General features: G+C 45.3%; 2 protein-coding genes across 4 annotated transcripts in view; one reads left to right on the plus strand and one right to left on the minus strand.

Moving 5' to 3' along the window:
- The window catches only part of MAP7D3 (MAP7 domain containing 3), a 40,867-nt gene extending 32,097 nt beyond the window's left edge, over positions 1 to 8,770 (plus strand). The window contains exons 14-21 of one of the 2 annotated variants that reach the window (XM_057377971.1): positions 1,680 to 1,815; positions 2,584 to 2,764; positions 3,889 to 3,993; positions 4,228 to 4,281; positions 5,036 to 5,129; positions 5,534 to 5,726; positions 6,858 to 7,153; positions 8,475 to 8,770. In XM_057377971.1, the coding sequence (XP_057233954.1) occupies positions 1,680 to 1,815; positions 2,584 to 2,764; positions 3,889 to 3,993; positions 4,228 to 4,281; positions 5,036 to 5,129; positions 5,534 to 5,726; positions 6,858 to 7,153; positions 8,475 to 8,482 (1,067 nt within the window). In that variant the 3' untranslated portion in view covers positions 8,483 to 8,770. Of the gene's footprint in view, positions 1 to 1,679; positions 1,816 to 2,583; positions 2,765 to 3,888; positions 3,994 to 4,227; positions 4,282 to 5,035; positions 5,130 to 5,533; positions 5,727 to 6,857 lie in introns of both variants that reach the window. The other variant, XM_057377969.1, reaches the window with a different exon arrangement.
- Positions 8,771 to 9,906: 1,136 nt separating this feature from the next.
- On the minus strand, positions 9,907 to 19,667 carry FHL1 (four and a half LIM domains 1). Of its 2 annotated transcripts, none has more exons than XM_057377973.1 (6): positions 19,571 to 19,667; positions 14,715 to 14,896; positions 13,742 to 13,919; positions 13,080 to 13,249; positions 12,362 to 12,548; positions 9,907 to 11,589 (listed from the first exon to the last, which is right to left on the minus strand). In XM_057377973.1, the coding sequence occupies exons 1-6, from the start codon at positions 19,590 to 19,592 to the stop codon at positions 11,435 to 11,437; spliced, it is 894 nt and encodes a 297-aa protein (XP_057233956.1). In that variant the 5' UTR covers positions 19,593 to 19,667; the 3' UTR covers positions 9,907 to 11,434. The 2 variants fall into 2 exon arrangements, with proteins under 2 accessions (XP_057233956.1, XP_057233955.1); XM_057377972.1 differs by having other exon boundaries at positions 9,907 to 11,592.
- Positions 19,668 to 23,839: the final 4,172 nt, after the last annotated feature.

A 23,839-nucleotide genomic window follows, 5' to 3' on the forward strand; every position in this document is an offset into this window, starting at 1 on the left:
AACCGRAATTGATACAACTGGGAGAGATTGSAAATGYTCAACAGAAAAYGGCCTTCTCTGTAAAAAGTGAGTAGTCTGAACTGGTAATATACTCATAGGGCAGAGGAAGAGACATTTTGACTTCTTCATACACTGGCAACAGTAAATGAAACCTAGTAAGTTACAGAATATAGGAAGAAAAGCATCTGCCTGTCTTGAAYAGGCAGATCTGCTAATGGTTTTTGTAAATGCAAAGTGCTCTTTCTTGCTCAGGTTGACAAGGACCCCTTTTGAATGAGTTCAGATTTGGAATAGTCATGGCTGATTTTTGTTAGTACCAATATGTCTGCAGCTTTTTTCCAAATCAGAAGCAAAGTGTTGTCTGGRGAGGTGGTGTTTTCTCAGCTTTGAACGTAAATGTTAGAACACTCTCTGTGCCTGTACTCCATCASTACTGAAATGCTTTTCCTGGGACCACAACAACAATTTTTATACACAAAACACAGCCACGGTTCAGCTGCTGAGGGTTTGCTCTGTGTAATTATACCCTGCAGCTGGAGGTAGTGATTACGTGTCCATGAGGCTTAAGAAGCTTTTCAGGTATTAAAGTTCCTAATGATGACATTGTCTTCTGAATGTTTTGTCTTCAGATCAGAAGCAAAATAAGTGGTCAAACCCTGATGTCATAGTTCATTAAAATTACCTTGACTTGAAGGCTCTATAAATGTTAAGCAATCATGTATGTGCTGATTCATGAAATGCTAAGGAGAAAGGCAGGTCTTCACCAACATTATGATGCTGCTGTTCTACTGACATCAAGAGCTAATTATGTGAATATTCAGATGATGAGATTTTAAGTCACATTCAAAGAGAAATATTTCTAGAGAATGGGAATAACTGATAGAAATCAGAGTTCTTTCAATATACATATTGAGAGCAGCTGGATGGCAAAATGGTTCTGTTTTGACGTTTTTCCTAATGTTAAGTTATAATAGTGTCTCTGATGTTCAGAAACCATAACACCAGGCAGGACATGAAGAAACATAAGCAGCAGGACCTGCAAAGATCTACTCACCTGGTTGGTTGAAGCTGTTTTGATCTCCATGTAAATTGGAAATTGATTTGTTGCTAATGTATAGRAATATGGTATTACTGAAGTCATTAGTACGTGCCTTCAGGACCAGATAAAATGGTGATTATTTGCACCATAAGATACTCATTAAGGCATGAATGTTAACGTTATGAAACAAGAAAAATAAAAGAATGATRATTTCTTCTTTAGGGTCATGTGCGTTCAGTTTTATTAGAAGGAAGTGAAAGATATTTCCTAAAGCWGTATTTTTTGCTAGTTTTCTTTTCACTGCTGAAGTGTTACAGAAATAAGGGTGTATTTTCAGAAACATGTTTTTAAGTGCTGTGATAATCAGAGAGTATCTTTAAGTGTGTCATCTGGAATATGGCTGGATCAGTGTTGAAATGAGCTGCTATTATTTCAGTGTCAGTGAGATATTGTGGCTCTGCATCTTCAGGGCTCCCTTTTGGCTCTTGCAGGCTTTTAGATAGGAGTGCACTACTGAGTGATGAGCACTGATGGAAAAGATACTGAATCAGTTGGCTCTAAGATCTCATCTCACAAWGATAACATCTTTATTGATTTTAACTTACTGGAGCTTTCTAACAGATTCTTTTAAACTTTGCAGAATCAGGTAACAAAACAGTAGCAGGGACCACCACAGCTGAAGAAGCTGCAAAAATCTTGACAGAGAAGCGACGTCTGGCACGGGAGCAAAGAGAGCGTGAAGACCAAGAGAGAATACAGAGACAGGAAGAAGAAAGGTAACAGTAGAGGAATACTTTCTGTGGAGGGGTGTGGTTTGATGGTACATTAAATCTCATCTTGGTGATACGAAATCTCAATCAGAAATGTTGCTAGCAAGTAACTCAAAGTGTTAAATCAGTGTGCATTTGGTTCACTGCATAGAAGTTGTTACAAATAAATTGCTAAGTTAGTGCTGACTAACTATTCCAAATCAGGGCTCATCTGTCTGTGCCTTTGTGAACATGGTGGAACATCAGATTTTGTCTGTTTCCCAGTTGTGGATATAAAGCTGTCAGAACTTGGATGTAATCTGCTCTAGGTGTTTTATCAGAAATATGTCATCAGATCTRCTCTGTATGTCTGCATGATCTGGCAGTGTACACCTGTACTGTATCTCTGAATTCAGGCTTTACAAGAAACAGTCTTCCCACTAAATTTATGTTCAACAGTGATTAAAAGCTTCATTTATGTTATGGTTGCAGATGTTTTTATTAAATGGTAGTTGCTTAACCCAGTTCTCAATCAAACATTCCATTATTGGAACACCCTTCCTTGACTTAATCAGCAAAGGGCATTTACTCACAGATAATTTCTCCCAAGCTATTCTGATTTGCACTGTGACGAGTCTGGATGGTGGCATTTGTAAATCCACACCAGAGAGTGTCTTTGTCCAGTTATTTTGTGACTGGATTGTTTAGAACTTCCTTGTTTTCCTACTCTGTCTCTTGTGTGTGCACACTTTTAAAGAAATAAATACCYTGTAATCTGTACCTTGCAAACTCCAGAATCAGAGAAGAAGAAATGGCCAGGAAAGCAGCTGAGGAAAAAGCACAGCGGGARGAGGAGCTCCGGAAGCAGGAGGAGGAGAAGAGACTGACTTATGAAGAACAGCAAAGACAAGCTGAAGAGGAGAGGATCCGCCGGGAGCAGGAAGAGCAGGAAAAACTCGCAGAGCTTCAACAGCAGGTCTGTGSCTCCAGCTGTGTTCCTGGAAAAAGCTGCTGCTGTGGTTTTGAGAGGGTTGTCTTTGATTTTTCTTTCACATAATGGTTTTGACAAACCTCTGTCAGGCAAGATGAGAAACTGAGTTCATCCTGTCTGGGATGGATTTGAAAATGTCTGTAGRTCCTTTCCATGCCCTGGTCTCTGTGATTTATATTTTTTTCCCCAGCATTTGCTAAGTTCAGGTGTGGGCAGAAGCAGCTATTTTGGAATTTTTTTTTTTAGCCATCACAGATGATCTTTTGCATATGTAGAATATTTGTACTGAGCCCACTTTACCAGCAGACTGCAGTGAGTTACAAGGAGATGTTCTGTCTGGAAAGTAATCTGGCTTACTCTGATTCCTCTGAAAGAARGATAGGTAGTGTTTCCATGTCTGCTTTTCCTGTTGCTGAATAGTCTTCCACAGCAAATATCCATGTACCTTTACAAAGGCATCCTTAGAACTGAAGGGAACTGTTCTGCAGAAAGTGRGCTTTCCTTAAGTGAGATTAATTCTGAAAACTAAAGCAGTTTTACATTGAAATTATTTGTGTTTGAAGAATTGTATCTTATGAATAGCATTGCCATATGTCTGGRCATTTCTTTAAATGTTTGTTTACAACAATTACTCCAGAGTATTAACTGTGTTTCTATCTTCTTTCCAGTCATACTGGAAAARTTTTTCCAGGGTGGAAGGAATAGAAGTTCAGCACCAAGTGTCTTAGTAGCAATACCTGACTGCCAAGATTTTTAAGTTAACCTTGACATGTTTAGAATTTAATTTCTGTCTTGTTACTTTATAAATTGTCCTTCTTAGCCAAATGTTCATCCCAAAGCATAGTTTGAACAACATTGAATAGCTCAGCAACATTCAGAACATTTGCATTATCTCAGTATAGTTGAGTTTCAGTTTCTGAATGTCAAAGTAATATATCTTTCATGTCAGTAGCTGGGTAATTGACATTTAGCCGTAATGTATGTTCATATTAAATAGTAATTGTCTGATGTTCCTGTCTGTGTTGAACCASAATCTGTAAAAGCTTTGCTTTTGACTGTTGGGAATGATTTATGCACTGGGTGCTCCTTTCTTTTTGTTTTATTTTCAGAAGGAGGAGGCTGAAGCAAAAGCTCAAGAAGAGGCTGAAAGACAGCGGCTGGAAAGGGAGAGGATTATGCAGCAAAATATGCAGGAAAGGCTTGAAAGAAAAAAGGTAACCTGTTTGGAATTCTCARCCTAAAATAAACAGGCAAATGGTCTCAGATACATTTAAATAGAAGTGTGTTTTTTTAAAGGATGCCAGCTATGGTTTGTGAACTCTAAAAACAGTGATTAAAGTCGTACACTCATGAAATATAAAAATATATTATGGTTGATGAACATTTAACCAGAATGCTGAAATATAAAGCTCTGTATGTWATTGCAAATGTTTTCCCTGTTTTAACAGAGAATCGAAGAAATAATGAAAAGAACACGAAAATCAGATCAAAACGAATCCAAGGTACTTTATTTTTTTTGATCTGTATAATGACAGAATAGGACTTACTGCCTTCTATCCTGTCTTTCTCTGTTATCCTTACATAAACTGGCTTCCACAGGAAGTGCAAAGTTCTGGGGCATCAGAATAATTTCCAGTAGCTTCCCACTGCACACATTCTTCTGTTTTGCTTRTTCTATTGAAGAGTCTTTGTTACATTTTTGTTTAAAGTCTATAGACAAAATGTTATCTGGTGTTATCACTTCCAGCTCGGTTTTAAACAAACACTGRGTAGTAATGGATTTGTTTTTAACTGTATGTGTTCTGCCAGCACTGTTTCTCTCCAGAAAACTTAGATTTCTGGCATCATGTATTTGTTTAAAGCAAGTCTTGGATTCCCTTCAGATTGCTACAGTAAAATTAGATGTATTTTTGTTAAGGCAGTGACCTAAGTTTTGTGGAAAAATTGTGCATATTGAGGAATAGTAGTTCTTCTTTGAACATTCAAACATACATTCAAACAGCTGAAATAAAATATTTAAATATTTTAGCACATTGGGGAAATTAGGGGAAAAGGAACTCGGAATAATAGGTAGGAGGTGGAAGTGGGTCCCACAGGCTCTGGCTCAGCAGAGCTCATGCTGCTGAGTGACCTGGCTGGCTGTGAGCCTTACAACTGATGTGGCCTCACTGTGGGGCACAGAATGGGAACTGTGACTGAAATCTGTGGTACTCTGGAGGGTCAGGAGTTATTCCAAGTAACTCTATGGCAATTCAGTTGCAGAATGAAGGGAAGTCTGTCTCAGAAGTGATGGAGGGAGAGGATATTGAAGAGGAGGAAGAGCTGGGTCTGGAGAAGACTGATCAAGCAGGTAAGGAAGCTGGATGAGTCAGGTCTGGGTGGCAGTGAGTGTCTCAGTGATGTCTAAGCTCTRTTAAAAGGTCACACTTAACAGCACTGTGATGGTCTGAGACATCACTCTCAGAAATGTCAGGGGGACTCCCTTGAACAGAGAATCAAACAGAATTATTTGAGAGTGAAATGCAGGCAGCATGCTTTCATTTTACAAGTGGATTTTTAAAGATGAAAAACAAACTCACGTTGCTCTAGGCAACTTGTCTATAGACCAGCAGATCTATTGAAGCCAAGTGCCTTGAGTTTTGGCTAGGAAAGGTCATTTTGGCACTTGTATTTTATTCATCTAGAACAGCARTTCTGTTACTCAGGATCTTTTTTTGCTTATGGTTTTATTTTTTCTCCTCCCCCAACATTCAGGAAAGCTAAATGGTGTTGACTTGCTCCAGGAAGTGAAGGGGGAGGCAGAGGATTGTTTAGAGACTGCACAAAGCATGAKCTCTGCAGAATCTGAGGAACAAGCTGAGTCAGAGCTGAAGGCCACTGAAGTGTTCATGAATGGAAGTGACTTGAAAAGTGATGAGGGGTCTGTTACTGAACTGAAGGATTCCAGGTGAGTCTGCTATACTGTGGAAGCACTTACCCCTCACACAAGAAATCTCTGTCTATGTTTAATGTCTGARTTAAATTGGTAGCTCTAAATTAAATGCAGTGCTGTCTGCAGCACCCTGCTGGCTTTGTGATGTCTGTGTGCCTTTCTCCAGGCATGTGGTGTCAGCTCACAGCCTCACACAGAGCAGTTAGCTCAGGGTAATTGTTTGTTTGGATGGCAYCATGTTAACAGTGTTGCCTTTGCTGAGAAGTGAGACACACAGCCAGCACATGGCAGTGTTGATTATAAAGACTGACACTGGTTTGAAACCTTTTCCCTTGAAATGCCTTGCAGTTSTTCTCATTAACAAAACATTAAACAAGAAGGAGGAGGATGACACAGAAAAGGAAGAATAACCTACAGAAAGCTCCARAACACTTTCAGTTGTGCTGAAACACCAGATGCAATGCAGAAGACTCCCTTAGTGAGGAATTTGGGTTTTTYAGTATTTCAGATTTTATCTTTTTGAATGTAGAACATTTTCGTCTACTACTGGAAAATCTGTCCTCTGATGCTTGTTCCAGTTGTTCATCTAAATGCTAATGGTTTAGAAATGATATTGTGAACCCTTTTTATAAGTGATGATAAATTAATGTCATTCCTCCAGTGATGGAATATAAAGACATTTTCATGATTCTCCTAAGAATGAATGAAAATTGATCAGTAATTTGGGWTTAGATTTTGAATCTGTTTTAAATATTGCTGGCCTTCTGATACTGAGTGTCTTAGTTTTGTGTTTAAAAAGTCTTAGCTGGAGAAAAAAAGAAAAAACACGCACTACARAAATCAAGACTTAATGATGCAAGGCTTTAAACTTATTACATTATTATAGCAAATTTCTAGAGCCAGACCTTACCTGAGAGCTGTTAGTATAGTAAAAAGTGGCTTTTTATTGCTGAGTTGTTCTTCCCCATTGGCTCTTGGAGGGGAGATCCTGTGTGGCAGCTGGCACTTGTCTGGGAATGCCCTTTGGGATATTCAGTGCTTTGCAGAGTATGCAGACTGTTAATTGTCTAGCCTGGAATCAATGTAAAGGTTAAACATGTGGAAATTGCAATACGAGTATCCATTTTTTTTTTTTTTTCCTCCTAGCCATCCTGCAAAAGAAATGGTTATCGATGACTCGGGGAAGTTGGGTGTTCATGAAGTCGATCATACAATTGGACTCATTCAGAATCTTAATGGAAAATCTGGTTCATGGACTTTTGAGGAGTTCATTGACATTGGAGTACATTCCAAGTCAACCAAACTGAGCTCGGACAGCATCTCTGCTGGTAACTGTAATCAAAACTTGAATGATGCTGCTACAATACCTTCTAGTCCCAAATTGGCTTTTGAGGAAGATGGTGCAGTGAATTCATTGACCAAACCTATAGATGCTTCATCAGGTAATCCAAGCTGACTTCTCTATCTCTCTCTTCCTCTAGCTAGGCAGTTAACTTCCTTGCATTTTGCTCTCCTTGCCTTAACTACAGCTTCTTGTTTTCAAGGCACTTTTTCCATTGTGTAGACTGGAGGGAAGGCTTATTCTTTAGTGCTTTTAGCTTGAATTCTCTCAAAAGGAGTCACCAACTGATGCCTTTTTAGGGACTTGCTAAGGCCCAATGTTAAAGCTCTCCCAAAGACACAGCTGAGCCCTTGTGAAGTTCCAAACCTCATTGAAGCTCATCTGTTGTACTTTAAGGTTCTTCTGAGATACGTTAAATGGCACATGTTACTCTTGAAGATGCTGACAGTTCAAAAGGTGTCTGATGTAACTCTACACACCAGACCTTTCCACTCCTAGGCATGTTCTGTAACGTTTTGATGGTGACCTGCGTGGTCTTACAAGGTCTCTTCAGACTCTTAGCAGTGTATTAGCTGTCTTCTCTACTTGCTGTAGAATAGTCTTTTACTTCATTGAGGCAGGTAACTCCAACCTGAAATTCCACAGATGATTGGAAGGGAGGAGTGATAAAGCTGTACACACACAAAATATTCTGAATTTCCTGTAAGAGGCAGGGCTGCATCTCAAGCCACATGTGCTTGAGAAGCCAAGCACTGATGTGGTACAGCATAGTGTGTCAGAGAGGCTTCAGGAAGCCAGTTTGTGTAAGAGAGGACTTCTCTGGTGTTGGAGCCAAACCCCAAAGGGCCTTGTTCACAGCAGGAGATCTCTTCCCATGGGATAAATGACTGTGTGATCAGTTGAAGTGAATGCTAGTRGAAAAAACAAGCCTTTCTATCCACGTTTCCTTCCAGTGATGTGTAGCACTTTCTTTGATTAAAGTGTAGCACTTTTCTAGACTGAACTGTTTCATGAGTCTCCTCTGTCACTYTGCGTCTTGTGAATTTTAGTCCCATGGGCACACCCTGATGGAGGCTTTCCTCTAGGCCATGAGGAACTGGGCCATGGGAATAGTGACTTATTGTGGTTCTGTTGATCACATTTTATTGTGATCAAAATCATTAACTTTTTAGTGAAGAAAGTGTGGCCTTTTAATTTTGAACTTGAAAATATTTAGACATAATATGGTTTAAGAATTGTGTACATAATTTTGAAAACTAAAATTCTTWTAAAAAGAAAGAAAACCTACTGTGCTGGTGTTGGACTATGACCAAGTGGTTCTGTGCTCACTCCTGGATGTAGACTGACAGTGATGATGGATGCATGTGGCATACACACAGTTTTGATGGTTAAATGTTTTCTTCTCTTTGCTCTTTGGACAGAACTGTGAACACTAGAGACCTGGAAATAATCTGATTGCACTTCAGTAATCCAGTGTTTTCTCAAGTACCGAAGGCCTTGTTTTGAAAAGCTGCTTGTTTACCTTTATCCATCTTCAAGTTTGCAAATAACACCAGGGGAGGGATGAATTCTAATTTGCACCTTGAAACTTTTCAGGGAAACTGTTGTGCTAATGTTCTTTTTCCATTTGTTTAGCTAATTGTTAGATAAGGCTTCCTAGTTCAGATATTCCTTGTTTCCCCTTTACAGCAACCTGTTTGAGTCTTTTTTTTTTTTTTTTTCATATCAGTATCATGTGGAACAACATACCAGTGGAGGCTCCCCATTTAGCTGCAGACTTTGCATATTTCTAAAATGACCTTGATCAAATAAAAGACTCATTCAGTGTATGTTAAACCTGAACTTCCTTTTTAATGTCTAGAAAAATGTTGTTTCTTGTTGGGTCATGTGCTATTTAAAAATGCGAAATTGAGTATCTTCAGTTTTGAATGGAGAGGAAAAGGTCCTTATTATCTGGTGTGAAAATATTGGCAATTTCAAAATGCAGTGTTGTACCATCATTAATATGTTTTAATCTATTGGCAAACATCAAAACATTTTACTGCATGTGCTCTAATATATTACAAAAATGTTGAGTCCCTAGATTTGTCTGTCAGTGCAGTTTAAGGTGTCATGCTTTTAAAAATGTTTTCCTTTTGAATTACTTATTTATCTTCACTTATGGAAGTATTATTTTATTGTGTACATAACAGTATTAGACCAKTGAAGTCATGTTTTGTTCATGTTAATTATTCTAAGTGTTCCAGGTCTGGCTTTATAACAGTGGCTGCCAGCTGCATATATATTTCCCTTCCTTAAAGCCTGATTGAATAATCTATTTAACCTGAACTTGCCTGCTTTTTTCAGCATGAAGAAATTAACGAAGCATCTTCTGAAAATTGCTACTAAAAGTAACAATGCAGCCTTGTTCTGATGTCTCCTGTTACAGATAGACTGGATAGGTGATTACTTTAAAGAGTAGCTGTCTCAAATCCTGCTACAAGCCATTGGCTGATCCTCAATTGCAGTGATGCATCCGAGCTGTGTTTGCAGTGGGTTTGCTGGAACTACACCTCAGTTGCAACAGGAGCCCTCAGCCTTCTCCCTCTTGCTGTTCAGAAATACTGTAGAACTGTTTTAGACTTTAGAGCAGTGCCTTAGGTAAAAGGAAAACTGTATTTTTGTATGATAGCTGTTTTGTTCTGGCAGAGACAATCATTCTAACAAAGATGCCGATATTTTTTTTCTGTGCTGAGATTTGTTGGATGATCTGATCCAGCCCTGTGTAAATACGTGTGCACTGTTAAATAAACTTTGCAGTTGAACAATGCTTTATTTCTGTAATGTTAAATGTGACCTTACTAGGCCTCTCCCTCCCCTGCCACGCTGACCTGCCTTGGGATGCACTCTGGTGCTGCTCTATCTGCTCCATCTGCAGATTCCCAAACTAGCAGCATCTGGCAATCACATCTGTGTGGTTGGGATAAGATTTGCACTAACAACACCTTCAACTCTTGCTGTGTTTGTACTGATGGTGTGTTCTGAACTGAGGAATTCTTTAACCTGCTTTTCCCTGCCAGCCTTTGCCTTTCCCCTGCAGCAGCTGTATCTCTGTGTTGTGAGGGTGAGTCCAGCAGTGGAGCAGTGACCAGCAAGATGCTGCCTTTTCTTTTTCTTGCAAGGGTTCTTTGTCAGTAGGTGAAAGGGAAGGACAGGACCAGCATTCAATCGATAAAATATTTCTGTATTTCACAACTAAGAAAACCTCCTTAAACCAGCATTCATGTTGCTGAAGGGTGATAGATCTGTGCATGAACAGTGGCTCTAYATATGCTCTCCAAAGGGCTTGTTCACACAGGCTGTTTCTGGCAGATGGTCCAGTGTCAATTATATATTAAAAAATTAATTAGTTTATGGAAATGGTTGCTTCAGTGCTTAGATATTTAAGGGTGCAATGACAGCACAGCTCACTCTTACTTTGCCAGTATCAATGTAGTAGACTTGGTTGCAGTAGCTCAGCCTGAAGACACTTCAATCATGTAAGATAGCAAAATGAAAAAAAATAAAATTCCAGACTGTAGATTCCAAGCAGGCACTAATCTCTCTTTTATTCAGTCACTAAACATACACTGACATGATAGGAGAGCTGTCATTGTCTGAGCTATTTTTGAGGCACTTGTAAATGCATGTGCATGTTGTAGGTGAAAGATTTACTACTCGTTAATGGATTAATAATTGTACATAGACAGCCTTGTTTAAACAACGRTATAAAAAAAGCTGATGAGCAAAACTTTTGGGCAGAGCATGCGGAAATCAAGACTAAAACAAGTTTCCATAAACTTAACTAAGCTAAATGTCACTGCCAAAACAGTGTTAGCTGTAAGATGAAGCCATTCCTACACGTGCTGCAATGTGGTGKAGTAGAGTAAGCTAAAGTATTTATTATATATTAATGGTGTAGTGTATGTTGTATGTCWGTACTTGTAAAAGCATAATCATGGATCCCTCTGAGCCCAGGTGCAATCTTTGCATCTCTGTGTCCGAGGTGCATGCCTTGTCAAACCCACTTCAGTTAAGTGCCAAGCTTAAWCATATATCAGAGAAGTTTAAAACTAGATTTGTTTTAGTTTAAGCCACACACAGATGAGGCGGTGTGTGGATCTCTACMTCTAACAGCATTTCAAGCCTTTATACTAGGAGTTACTTGGAACCAAGGTTAGATTTTTGCAAGGCTACATGCTTTTATACTGCAGGAGCTTCAAAAGTCAAACCCAGTTATTAAGGCTAATTTAGTTCTTAAACTAAAATGGAAAAAGTTAAAGTTCTCAACATGCAAAAACCTGCTCCTTTACCAGGATTGTTTGGGAAAGCAGGGCTTTAAAATCCATCTTACATCTGCTCATTACAGTCGTTTGGGACACTCAGCACAATAAATTTTYCCATTATGGCAAACAAAGCGCTTGTTGGCCAGACCACGGGCACACTTTGTGCATTTGAAACAGTAATCGTGCCAGGATTCATCTTCATAGTTAACCACACTGGTTCCTCTTCCAAATCCTGCTAGGAGAGAACACAATTATAGGACGGCGATAGTAGCTTTGCCTTGGCTGGGTTATCCCACCAAAAGCAGAGCCTGTTCCTGCTGCCCCAGCTCTTCCCTAGGCTTGCTGGCCACAGGGTGTGCCTGAAATGCCAGTCAAAAGTGGCAACTGAGGCTTTGTTGCATCTTACGTTTCTTGGAGAAACCAAGTGGCTTAGCATAAGGCTTCATGGCTTGTCTCTGCCATTTGCTTTTTCCCTTGGCTCCTTTCTCCAGCAATCAGTCAAGGAGAGATATGGAGCAAGGATAGGTTGAGCTAAAACTAACTTCTAACTTCGGGGCTCAGATCCATGCTCTGAAATGCAGGATGGAATGTGAGTCTCATGGGATGGGCAGGACAGTGCCCACATTTCAGGGCTGAGTTCTGAAATCCAGTAAATTTAACTGTAAAATACATCAGAAGGTGTACAAATGTCCATTCAGGACAATAAAACATTACTTGTTTTAAACTTAAGGATCCCAWACTAAGATGTGGGTGGGAACAGTTCTGGTTGGGGGAGATTTGAAGGGGGTAAATTTGAGACATGCAAAGGCTGAAGAGTTCAGTTAGTGGCTCAACCTCCACCCAGCACGAGCACGTGGCTCAGAGTCAGATCACATGTAAAATACTGGAATTGGGTTACCAGAGCTGCTTCTGATGTTACCCACCCCTGGGCTCCCTGCCTTTGGGGGATCACTGTCCTGACCTTCAGCACCCACTGCCCTAGAGCTGCATTTAAMCCAACATACCTGTAATAGGATTCTTGCAGCCAGCACACTTCTTGGCAACACACTCCTTGTAGCATTCAACGCAGTAAAACTCATCCTCCACAGCTGTGAAGCGCTTCCCACCCAGTGGCTTCTTGCAGTTGGAGCAAATGAAACACTCGGAATGCCAAGGCTGTTCCTGGTAAGTGAGGCCTCCAGAAGTGATGGGCTGGGAGAGAAGGAGCAGAGGTGTGCTTTAGAATTAGCAGGGGATAAGAGAGGTGACAAAGGCTTGGTCATGGAGGGGACCTCTCCAAAGTTTGCATTAAAATTAAATAGTGCTGAGCACTTGAGTCCCTCTAACCTGAAATCCCACATGCCTGGCACTTTCATCATAATTTATTTTACCTGTRGTAACTGCAGCTCCACACTAATCAGTTGCAGAAGTTTTAAAACAGCTACTGTTTCACTTATTGAATATTCAATACCACTACAGGGCTTGAACTATCCCCAAGGCATGTGTAAGACTGGTTCCTTCTTGGTTTCTGCAGCTTTGCCATCAGCTAACCCAACAAACCCTGCCCAGATCCTGTAATGCTCTCCCATCATTGCACCAGCTGCTGGCACCAGTATCTCAGAGAAGAAACATCAGCATTGGTACAGYTTCAGCATGGTCTGCCTGCTGGATCACCCTCCCAGCTCCCAACAGGCACATGAGAGCTGCTTCTGGCAGCTGCTTCTGCACAGAGGAAGGACTTACGTTCTTGCACTTAGCACAGGTCTTGGCAAACTTGTGCTCGTGGCAGGAGACGCAGTAGAATTCATCACCCTTGGGGAAGAAGCTCCCAGATCCAATCACTTGCTTGCACTGACTGCAGGTGAAGCAGTCCTTGTGCCAGACCATCTTCTTGTACTCAACATTTTGGTCTCCTACAACAGACAGAAATAGCTTGTGATGTGGGATTTCAGGCCTGTGGCAAACCCCTCCCTCACAGTGTAAATCTATGGGCAGAACCTGCCCATACCTATGCCCAGGATTCCACTGGACTGCAGACAAGGGATGAGCTGCTAATTTCTGTATCTGATTTTAGCCAGGGCCTGCTRGATTTTCTTAAAATATTTGTCAGACCAGCTGCCTGAGCTTTTGAGGGCCTTGATTTACAGAGCAAGGCTTTTGGTAGAAATGGTTTAAGACTGACATTAGGGTTTATTATCAATGTAGGGGTTAACTGCAAAGCAGCCTTTCAATACCTGAGTAATATGGACAGGTGAGAGCAACAGTCAAAATTTACTATTCTCAGGTGCTTCAGCCTTCCACTGTGATGCCCAAACCTTAACTGCAGCCTCCACAGCCTGATAAACCACCCTGGTTATACCCTGGAGCAGAACACGGCCCTTGGACCTTTGTCAGTGGCACAGTACCTGCAATAATGGGCTTGAAGCAGCCCTTACACCTGGGTGCATCCTCGGCAGCGGTGCAGTTGCTGCACCAAACCTTGTTGTTCTCCCTCAGCATGAAGGGCTCRTTGACCAGGGATGTGTAGCACTTGAAGCAGCGGAAGCAGTTGTCGTGCCAGTAGCGGTTCTTGAAATGCAGCTCCTGGAATGAGCAGAAAGGGAGGGAGTRAGCAGCCCTAAAGCCAAGCTCCTGTCTCATCAGCCTGGATATTCACTTTGGACTTCCAGGGAGAGCAGACAATATTTCAAACAAATAGCTTGGAGGTTTCAAGTTCTGCTTCTCGGGTTCTTACATTCCCTCTAGTTCAGGTGTAMATTATTATTTTTGTGAGTGTTTATCTGGCCCTGAAGGTATATGCTAATGACTTCAATAATACCGTATTTCTGTACTTTAGCAACAAACCAATTCCCACTTTTCATGGAGATCAAAACAGTTTCAACCACCAGCCTAGCAGATCTTTGCAGGTCCTGCAGTTTGTTTCTTCATGTCCTGCCTGGTGTCTGAACAATAGAGATACTCTTACAAAATTAACATAAGGGAAAAAACCCAACAAAACCATCTTGCCATCCAGCTGCTCTCAATATATATTTTGAAAGAACTCTGATTTCTATCATGAAGCAGTAAGCAACTGAGAAAAATTACAACTGAGTGATATGGCCAGAAGATGAGTTTTGCAGGCCCTGTGCAGGCTGGCTCCCTGCAGTTCTGTCTCCAGGGCAATTCAGCATTTGCAGCAGTTYATGTGGCTCATTCTAAAGCCTGAAATTATGTCCTGTGCCAAAGCAGCCCACCCTGAGCATCCCTGAGCACCACCCTTTGCCCAAGGAGCACGTGTCTGGCAGCCAGAGGAGTCCCAAAGAGCTGCTGTCAAAGAGCCAGAGGGGAGGGTGATCATCATCTGCCTCTGCTCATCCCCTCCGAGGTGCCAGCACTGACCTTGGAGTCGGCCCCGATGGGTTTCTTGCACTCGGTGCAGGTGTTGGCACAGAATTTCTCGAAGCACTTGACGCAGCAGTGCCGCCCCTCCTTCTGCACGTACTTCTTGCCCTGCAGCGGGTCGCGGCAGTAGTGGCAGTCGAAGCGCTCCGACATGGTGCCCACGGTGTAGCTGCCRGGCCCTGCGAGAGCACAGCGGGTGAGGGCACAGCACTGAGACCCTGAAAACTGCTCCAGCTTCTTGGAGCTGTGCAGATCAGAGGGAGGAGGATGGCTCAGGAGTGAGCATGGGGTGGTGTTATCACACTGCTCGAGGGCTCCTTGGCAGAGAAAGCAGCTCCAGGCGAGGAGAGCAGAGCCTTTCCCCAGCCCCTTGGTAAGTGGAAAGATGCTAGACTGCTTTATTTACACTGAGCAAGGGTGATGACACCTCATCACTCCCTGAGAGCCCCTCAGTTCATCSCTGCAGGGCTCAGTGAGGTCCTGACTGAGGCACTGCATCCCTTGTGTGCCGAAATCACCAACAAACATGAGCAGAGCAGAATTGTTTCCACGTTTCCAGCCTGAAYCCACAGCCAGCTGCAGCCCTCCAAGCCCTTTTGTGCTGGATAGTTGAGCAGCTTCCAGCTGCCTCTTCTCACCAGGCTTTCACATATAAAATCACAAGGGGAAAAAAAAGAAGAAAATATCTCCATGCATGGAGAGATACTTCTTCAGTTCATGCCAGAGAGGCTCTGCCAAGGTCTGATGTTCCACCATGGCCAGGGAGCTGTCAGWGGGTGTGGGGGATCGTGACCAGAGGATTTTCCACTTTGGCTCACRCTTTCTCCCCAGACACCCACCCTGTCCTGCACTCCCAGCCCCSTGCTAATGGCTCCCTCCACTCCACACACCCTCCTCAGCAGAAGCCACCAATCCTCCTACAGGGCTCTGTCAGGATGGTTTGGGTTTGAAGAAACCTTGCCATGGGCTGGGGTGCCATTCYCTRGATSAGGCTGCYCAAAGCCCCTTCCASCCTGGCCTGGAACATTCCAKGGATGGGGCATGAGGGTCATGCAAGTCCCACAGAGGCAGCTCCATCCCTGTCCCACAGCCCCAGCACTGCAGAGCTGTTTCCCTGTACGGCCACCACCGCAGGACACAGCCTGGAACTTTCTGCATCACCAACAACCGGATGGCCGTGGTCTGGCAGAGGGATGCCAAGAGGAAATGTCCTCTCTTCCTGATGGAGCAGCAGCGTCAGCACRGAGCAAGGAAGGGACAGGGCATGGTCAGGCCATACAAACTGCTGCTGCCCCCACCTCAGACCACCCCACCCAGCCCTGGAGTTTGGGGGCTGCCCTGGAGCCTTTTCCTGTGGGAGCTCAGTGGGACAGCAGTGCTCGTTCCAACGGTGCTGCTCCAAGCCCAGCACAGTGTGCCTTTATCAATCAAAGCAGTGCTGGGGGTTTTGGGGTGCAGAGAGGGTGTGTCACCCCTGGCTGTGCCCTCACAACAAAGCAGGGTCAGTGGGACCCCACTGAGTTCACCCTTGGCTGCCCTGTTGTTGTGGCCTGAGGGTCTGTTCACACAGATTCTTATAGACATTTTCCCACCCCAGAAATTCCAGATTTACCAGCAGCTGCAAGGCCCAACCTCACCAGACCAGTTGAGCACACCAGGAACAGCCCAGCACAGCCGGCTGCATAGCCAGGGTGGGTGTCTGCCTGCAAATTAACATTTTGCCATCATAGCAGAGCTTTTCTTCTGTCTCATCTGGGCTCAGGAATAGTGGGACTCACACTGTTACCTTACAGGTTTTAAAATCCAGGAGKCATCACACTATGCCCCCTTTGTCACCCTCTCAGTAACATGGGGCAGAACAAGTCAAAGGATTTCTATTTCAGAAAGCAGGACAGAAACTAATCCCCCTCTMAGCAAGGTATCCCTGTCCCACCAGCCCCAGCAGGGTGTTCTCTAAATGCAGCTCCCTGATGGATTTGGCTACAGCTGGAGGGCAGATGGCCAGGCCAGTGGCCTTCTCAGGTATCAGAGTATTTGGCACAAAGGCCCACTGGAATACAGCCCTAACCTTTACCTGGCACAGACGTGCCAGTTCACCACTCGTCCCCTGAAAGCATCTCCAGCTTTTCACAAACAGCACCTCAGCCCTTGGACAGCCACACCTGCCATCCTTCAGAGACCTGAAACCTGAGCCCCAGCAGCTTCCACACACCTCGAGTGGTACCAACACTGAGCAGACACAGGGCTAACCCAGGGACCCTGCAGCTCGGCCAGTTTTGGGGTGGAAAGGGTACAGACCTGAGAAGTGCCACCCCACAAAAGCAGCTGCATCCACCCATCCCCATCACCCCAGTTCAGCCATCCACCCAAAGCAGCATCGCAGGGCTTTGCACTACAAATGGAACCGAAGCGTTCAGCAAAGGGAGCTGAAGCACAGCTGATAAGCAAAGCACTTAGCACAGGATATGTGTTAATGTCTCTGGGGAATGTGTTTAAATGTGATAAACTATCCASGAAGAGCTTGAAGTGTGGGCTCTAAAAGCAACCAGAGATACTGTACTTACACTTCACAGATTATTCTGCCACTTAAGAGAGAAGATGAGGYTGGAGTTGTTAACCCTCTGCCCTACACACAATTGCATATGGAAGAAAAAGAATGATTGCTTTTTGACTCTCCATTAGTTTTATTTTTGTCAGCAGACTGAGTACACAGCCCCACTTTGCCAGGCACTGGCTACACCTGCCTGTTCCAGCTCAGTGCTGGCAGCCCTGCTCTGTCACCTGAGTTACTATTCTCAGCATTCCTCTATGCAATGCTGCATGGTTTGCTATAAATACCAGGGAAACCCTTAAAAGAAGGGTCCTGTTAATCCCAAATGCAAAGTGACACTCAGGACTGCGCTGGCACAATGCCCTGGGCAGCAAACATTTGCAAAGCCCAAGAAAAGAAAGGAAAGAATCTCTTGCAGGTCATTTTTGCTGGGAGGCTGAAAATACCAGAGCTGTKCTCTGCCATTGCCAGGCTGGGGCACGTGCGAGTCTCATACTCTATAATTTAAAAATCAGTCTGTTGATAAAATGGAAGCTTCTTTATTTAGAACAAGAACAGCTCCAAGCTCCTCAAGCAGTTGCCAAAACCATTCCCTACGGTCCTATTGCCACCATGTCTGAGCACATCCCAGTCATTACTGAATCTCCACAGTTCCCCAGGGAAATAGGGACATGCTATTTATTAAAAACTGCTGCCCCAGCCCTGCAAACCCTTCCCCAAGGGATTGCTTTGGCACCAGTGCAGAGCTCAGGGAAGGCTAACGAGGCACCACTGCCGAGGAAGGATGAGCACTTTAGGCAGAGATTAAGCAACAAAGTCCAAACCTTTCAAAACTAAACAAAGCCAGTAACGAATTCTGTGGCTGCATTAAGTTTTGTCCTTTAAGACTCCCCTATCATGTTCCCAGCTATGCACTGCTCTGCCCTTCTCATACTGGGATGCTCCCAGGTGCAAATACGAGATTTACTCCTGCTCTGGAGGGATTCAGCTCCACCCTGAGCAGGCACTGTGGTACCCCCACAGCTGCCCTGGGGTTCCCAGTGGTCTGCAGGATCTGACACCGTGCTGACACTTTCTGGCAGCAGCACTCCAACCTCAGCTCAGAACACCCTTCAGCATTTTATATTACAGCACAAGATCAAGTCTGTGAGTTCTTGCCCCAGGGGACATCCCCTGARGAAGATGAGAAAGAAAACAGAGATACAGCTGGGAGCATAATGGCAGGATGCTACAGCATTGGTCACTCTCGTAGGCTGAAGTTAAAAAATAAACTTCTTATGTCAAATGATACCACAGAAATCAGATTTTACTCAGAATGGTGCCCTGCATAAAGTGTATGTGCATCCCACAAGCAAATCTTAAGCAGTTACRAGCTGTGCAAGCAGCCCCGTGTTTGCTTGGCCTGGGAAGCTGAGCAGGAAGCTGAGCAGCAAAATGAGCCTTTTCTCCCCAATTTTGAGGAGATTCTCATGAATCTCCTCAAAGTCTCCCAAGTCTCRCGAGCACCCCTGGCTCCTGCTGCACAGCAGCTCTGATGCCACAGGAGCTGTGCCCCAAACCGACCCCTATACCAGGCACAGCCACCCTCTGGGCTGGGTGTCACCCAGAGAGATGGCACTGTCCCCGTGCTGTGGGGTAGGGCTGTGAGTGCACCCTGGACATGCACAGAAACAGCTTCTAAGAGTCAGATAGGCTTCTAAAAATCCCAAACAGCTTCTGACTGCCTTCAGATGCAGGGCTAGAGGAATTAGGATGGGAAGACACCACACATCTGCATGTCATGGAGACATGTGAAATATGATCTCAAKATTTCTGTCAGTGTTAATGGAAAAAWTAACATTTTCCTATCACTGGTGGGGGTCAGGCAATCTGAGCTAAAAGACAGAGAAGAGGGAGTAGCCACAAACTTCYCACCAGAGCAGAGCCAACCCTCTGGGTTTACTCACTGGTGTCCCCTCTGCTCTGGGGTTCCCTGCTCACTGCATAAACTTGCCACAAGGATTGTCCCCCATTTTCACCAAGTGAAATATCAAATACCAAATATCAGCTGAGCCCAAGCATTCCCACATTAGCAGACACAAAAACATTTACCACCCAATGCAGTTTACAAAATAAATGAGGCCACCAGCACCGCCCTGCTCCAGCACCAGTCCCCCATGCTGGTTACCAGCCCATTTTCCATCAGGAGTTACAGCTGCAGATTTGACTGAGGTTTGACYGCATTCAAAGAGTTGTTTCTCTGGCACAGGAGCCTGTCAGCAAAACCTTCCTCCCCATTTAGCAGGCAGCACATCCACTTTACCTGTGTGCCTGTGGAAAGCCATGGTCAGCAGCCCAAAGTCAGCAGCAGCCTCTCAGGTAACGGAGTTCACAGCCTCCAGGCTGATAAGGAGCTGCCCCATTTGATAACATACATTTAAAGGGAGGCTATTAATATGGACAGGACTCCTACCAGATGTCCACTCCCCTCCCCAGAGATCACAACCTTAATCCCCCTTGGAAATTCTTACCATTTTAGGTGATCCGAGGGAGAAGAATAGGATCCTGAGACCTCTAGGTCTCTGCAGGCAACAGTCAAATACCTGCCCAGCTACTCAGCACCCAAATTAGTCCCAAAGGCAGAATGAACTCATGAACTTGACCCCATGCTGGTACTATTTGGCCTTGGCTTTAGAGTGAGATTGTGTCTCGTAGCAGGCCTGAGCTGAGTTACAGCCCCACCGTTAATGCTGCTGTGCCATGGCTGATGGGAAGAGGTGGATCACAGCCCTACAGGGGCCGAGGGTCTGCAGCCCCAGGAGCCAGCAAGGGGCTGCCTTGTGGTTGTAGGGCCCAGAAAAGACATGGTTGTACCCCTGGGGTACCCCTGACAGCCCACAGAAGCACCAGCAGATATATTCATGGATGGGTAGGGTTTGCTCTCGACATGGAGGTYGTGCTGATGTTTTAGTGCCACTAAAACTGCAACACCTGGTCCTCCCCCAGCTTTTTCCCAAAGGAAGCTCCCAACATTAACTGTCCAAAGGGAGCGAGACCCTAAAGAGCAGCACTTAGAAAGATGGGTTTCATCAAGTGGAGCTTCTCCAGCATCTAAGGTGGCTTTAGAGGGCACAGGCTCTTGCCTCTCTGCTCCTTACTCACAAGTCCACAAAGCTCTCAGAGAGATCCCAAATCTGTGGCTCCAGCTGACCTGTTTCCACCCAAGTCACAGCAGGAGGGGAGGGAACTCGGGGCTCACTCCCATGAGAACCCCAGGCTGCAGCAGCTCCCCAGCCCCGCACTCACTGCGGGTTATGCAACGCTCAGGGCTGGGGGCCAGGGACGCCCAGCTGCTAATCCTGCTCCTCACTGACACACTGCACAGCCGTGGGAAAGTCACTGAACCTCCCTGACAGCCACTGCGAAGAGCCAATGTTTATCATTCCTTCCAGGGAGCCCATTGTGGTGGTGCCTGGCCTCTGAAGAGCCGGGAGCATCTCTGCTTCCTGCTCCAGAGGTCCCAAGAGCTCCTCAGCCACACACAAATCACAGTCCCAGCCTCAGCACTGGGYTTGGTGAGCCCCTGAGCCTTCACAGCCATCTCAGGTGCCCAGGTAGCACATGCACCAGCATCTCASCAGCATCCCAACATTTCCACCAAGGCCACTCCTGACAGCGTGCCATTCCAAAGGAGTGTAGCAGACTGAGGCTGGGAAACGTGCTAAAATACTGATGCACCGAGACACTCTGGCGGGGAAAAACCYAATGTTATTGTGCCCCAGCTCATCTACAAACTCCAGCAAATTGTTKGCATAATTCAGATGGCAGCAGGAACCCTAACAACTGGTATTTTCCTGTGCTAATCTCACCGCACGCAGTGTAGTATTTACAGACATGAGTTCATTTTTGGCAATGCAYGGAGAGTTTGCACCATTAACCATTCTCATTCCTTTCTAGTTCCCTACACAAAGCTCTGGCACCCTCCCACCCAGCAGTGATTTCCTACTTCCCCCAGAGTCGGATATTTCCTGCCCTGATATTTCCATCTGGGAGCATCCTGGCCGATGGAGCAGCGTCTCTGCGCGGTGCCAGCGGCTGCCACGCCCCACCCACAGTCTGGCAGCTGCAGAGGGGTGTGGAGAGCAGGGATGGACACTTGGACATCATAACATTCCATGTACACAAGCACACGTGTGTTCACAGCACCACAACAGGCTTGGGCTGGTGGGAGCAGGAGGGAGAAAGCTTGGCCAAGACACAGGAGGAAGAGCCAGAGCTGCTGATGCCCCTGGAGCTCCCTGGCACAGCTCACTCTGTTTGCCTCTGCTGATCCCCCAGTGATGAAAAAACCTTTATATTTGAGTTTGTGGCCTCCTGGTCCAGCACAGCAGGAATAGGTWGGGGAATAACCTTCCTGGTGCTCTTGGTTTCTTGGCTGGTTTTAGCAGATAACCCAGGACAATTCCCATCTCCTTCCCAAGTGCCTCTTCATCCACACGAGCCCACAAACACAGCAGAGGTGCAGGTGTAAAACAAGTGCCAAGGAAACGTGTCAGGGAGCAGAAACCCTCAGGAAAGAGAGGGAGCCCCAGAATGGAGCTGTGCCAGCCCTGCCTCAGCCCCCTCTGTGCACCAGGCAGCCACAGGTCACGGAGGAAGAGTGCTACAAATACACCAGTGAGTGCACAGCGGGGCATAGCAACCTTGGGATGTCATGTTTTTAACATTAAACCTGTCCTGTAGGTTTTCCAGGGAGCTGCCCCGGACACACTGATCCCACCCAAGGGGTCTGAGTGCAGGGCAGCATGGCTGGGACATGGTGTCATCCGCTCGGATAAACAAATGATTCACAGTGTGATTTCCAGAGGATTTTCTTGCCCTGAGAATCCTGCCAGAAAAGGCCTGGCTCTCTGAGCTTGCTCACACATCCTGCTGTCACTCAACAGGCAGAAACTCCTAAAGAGAGCTGTTCTAAGGCAGGCATTGATGAACTGTTAGTCACCATCTTCAAAGAAAGCAGCAGTAAATAGCAGCAGCACAGCACCTGTGCACCTCTTAAGGCAACGCTGCTGGCAAAGCACAGTGCACCTGCACAGAGGAGAACACTGCCATTCACCAGGCTCCACAGAAAATGAGCCCCACATTGCTCCCTGCCTTTCCTGTCCTGAGGGAATAKCTATTTTTTAAAATTTTATTTTAAATCTCTGAGGTTGCGTGCATGCATCCTCCCACAGCAGAGCAATCCTGCCCAACAGACCTAGTTTATAAACTTCCTTGGCTCTTCTGAGGCAGATTAAAYAATTTTTTWAAACTTTTTKTTTGTTTGTTTTAATATAAGGGCAGAGTTTGCAGGAAGACAACCAATAAGGGAGTTGGGTTTGGGAGGGGAGAGGACACAGACACAGCTCGCTCCAAGGAAAAGCTCATTTTAAATTTGTGACTGACCTGTCAGCAAGACAGAGGAGGCAGCAGCCCCCAGTGCCATGGAAATGCTGGTCAGGTTTGGCAGCAGGGCTGGCCCTGGGGGCTGATTCAGCTCTCCAAGCACTCAGTACCCAGCCTGTTTCCAGCCCCCAACACTGGCAGAAGGCAGAACAGTTTGCAGATCACCTGGAGAGGGCTGCCAAGGGATGGCCCCCGCTCCCYCCAGCCAGGGACCCTGCCTGACACAACCACACCTGAACCACAATGGGGGTTTTCCACCCAGCCCTTTCAAAAATGGACAGTTGCTCTTTGAGGTACCCCAAAAAAATGCTCCAGAAGTCTCAAATCCAGCTCTGTGTACAAAGATGTGCCTCCATACCCCTGAAACATCCCACAGGCACTCAGAGGAACGCAAAGCAGAGACAGCCAGGGTGTCCCCACACCCAGAGCCAAACCAGCAAGGACATCACTGCAGTGACAGAGGAATGAGCACCAGGCACCAGGTGAGCCCCTGGAACAAGCCAGAGGGACAGAGGGGACAGAGAGAGGGAAATGGGCAACTCGTGGCAAAGGCACAATTCTTCCATGCTGAACTCCAGCTCTCAGCTGGGTCAGAGCAGTGTCCTGAACCTTTCAGCACCAGGGGAGGATTTTTGGATCAGTTGTGGAGGTAGGGATAGAGGAACAGGGAACAGATTTGTAAGGAAATAGACACAGGGTAGGCAACCTTCACGAGTTCAGATATAGTGTGAGTAGAAACAAAAGGCGGAAAAGAAGGCAGGATAAGAAAAGACAAAAAAAAATGTGATGAKGGTGTAGTAACAGACAGGAAGGAATGGTCAAGAGATAACAGAGCTGGAAATAAAGGCACCTGAAAAAAAGCAAAACCAGGAAGAGATATAAACCAAGTTTTTCCCCATCTGCCTCCATCCACAGGCTGGACTGTTTCCAGGACTATTCTAGTGGCAGCTCCAAATTTATTTCCCTGCTGCCATCTGCTCTGTGGCTCCCCTCCACACACGCTCCTGACTGGCACTTCTTCCCGTCACCTGTTGCTGCCATGGCAGACCTCTCRCTGCTGCTGAGAGCCAAGTGCCACTGAGGCCTGGGGGGAGTGTCTGCTCATAAATCAGGAGCTGCTTTGTGGTCCCAAAGCTTTGTTCAGCTC

The sequence above is a fragment of the Malurus melanocephalus genome, unplaced genomic scaffold, assembly GCF_030028575.1.
Source record: "Malurus melanocephalus ecotype Western Australia unplaced genomic scaffold, MMel_1.1 scaffold_335, whole genome shotgun sequence".
Classification (NCBI taxonomy): domain Eukaryota; kingdom Metazoa; phylum Chordata; class Aves; order Passeriformes; family Maluridae; genus Malurus; species Malurus melanocephalus.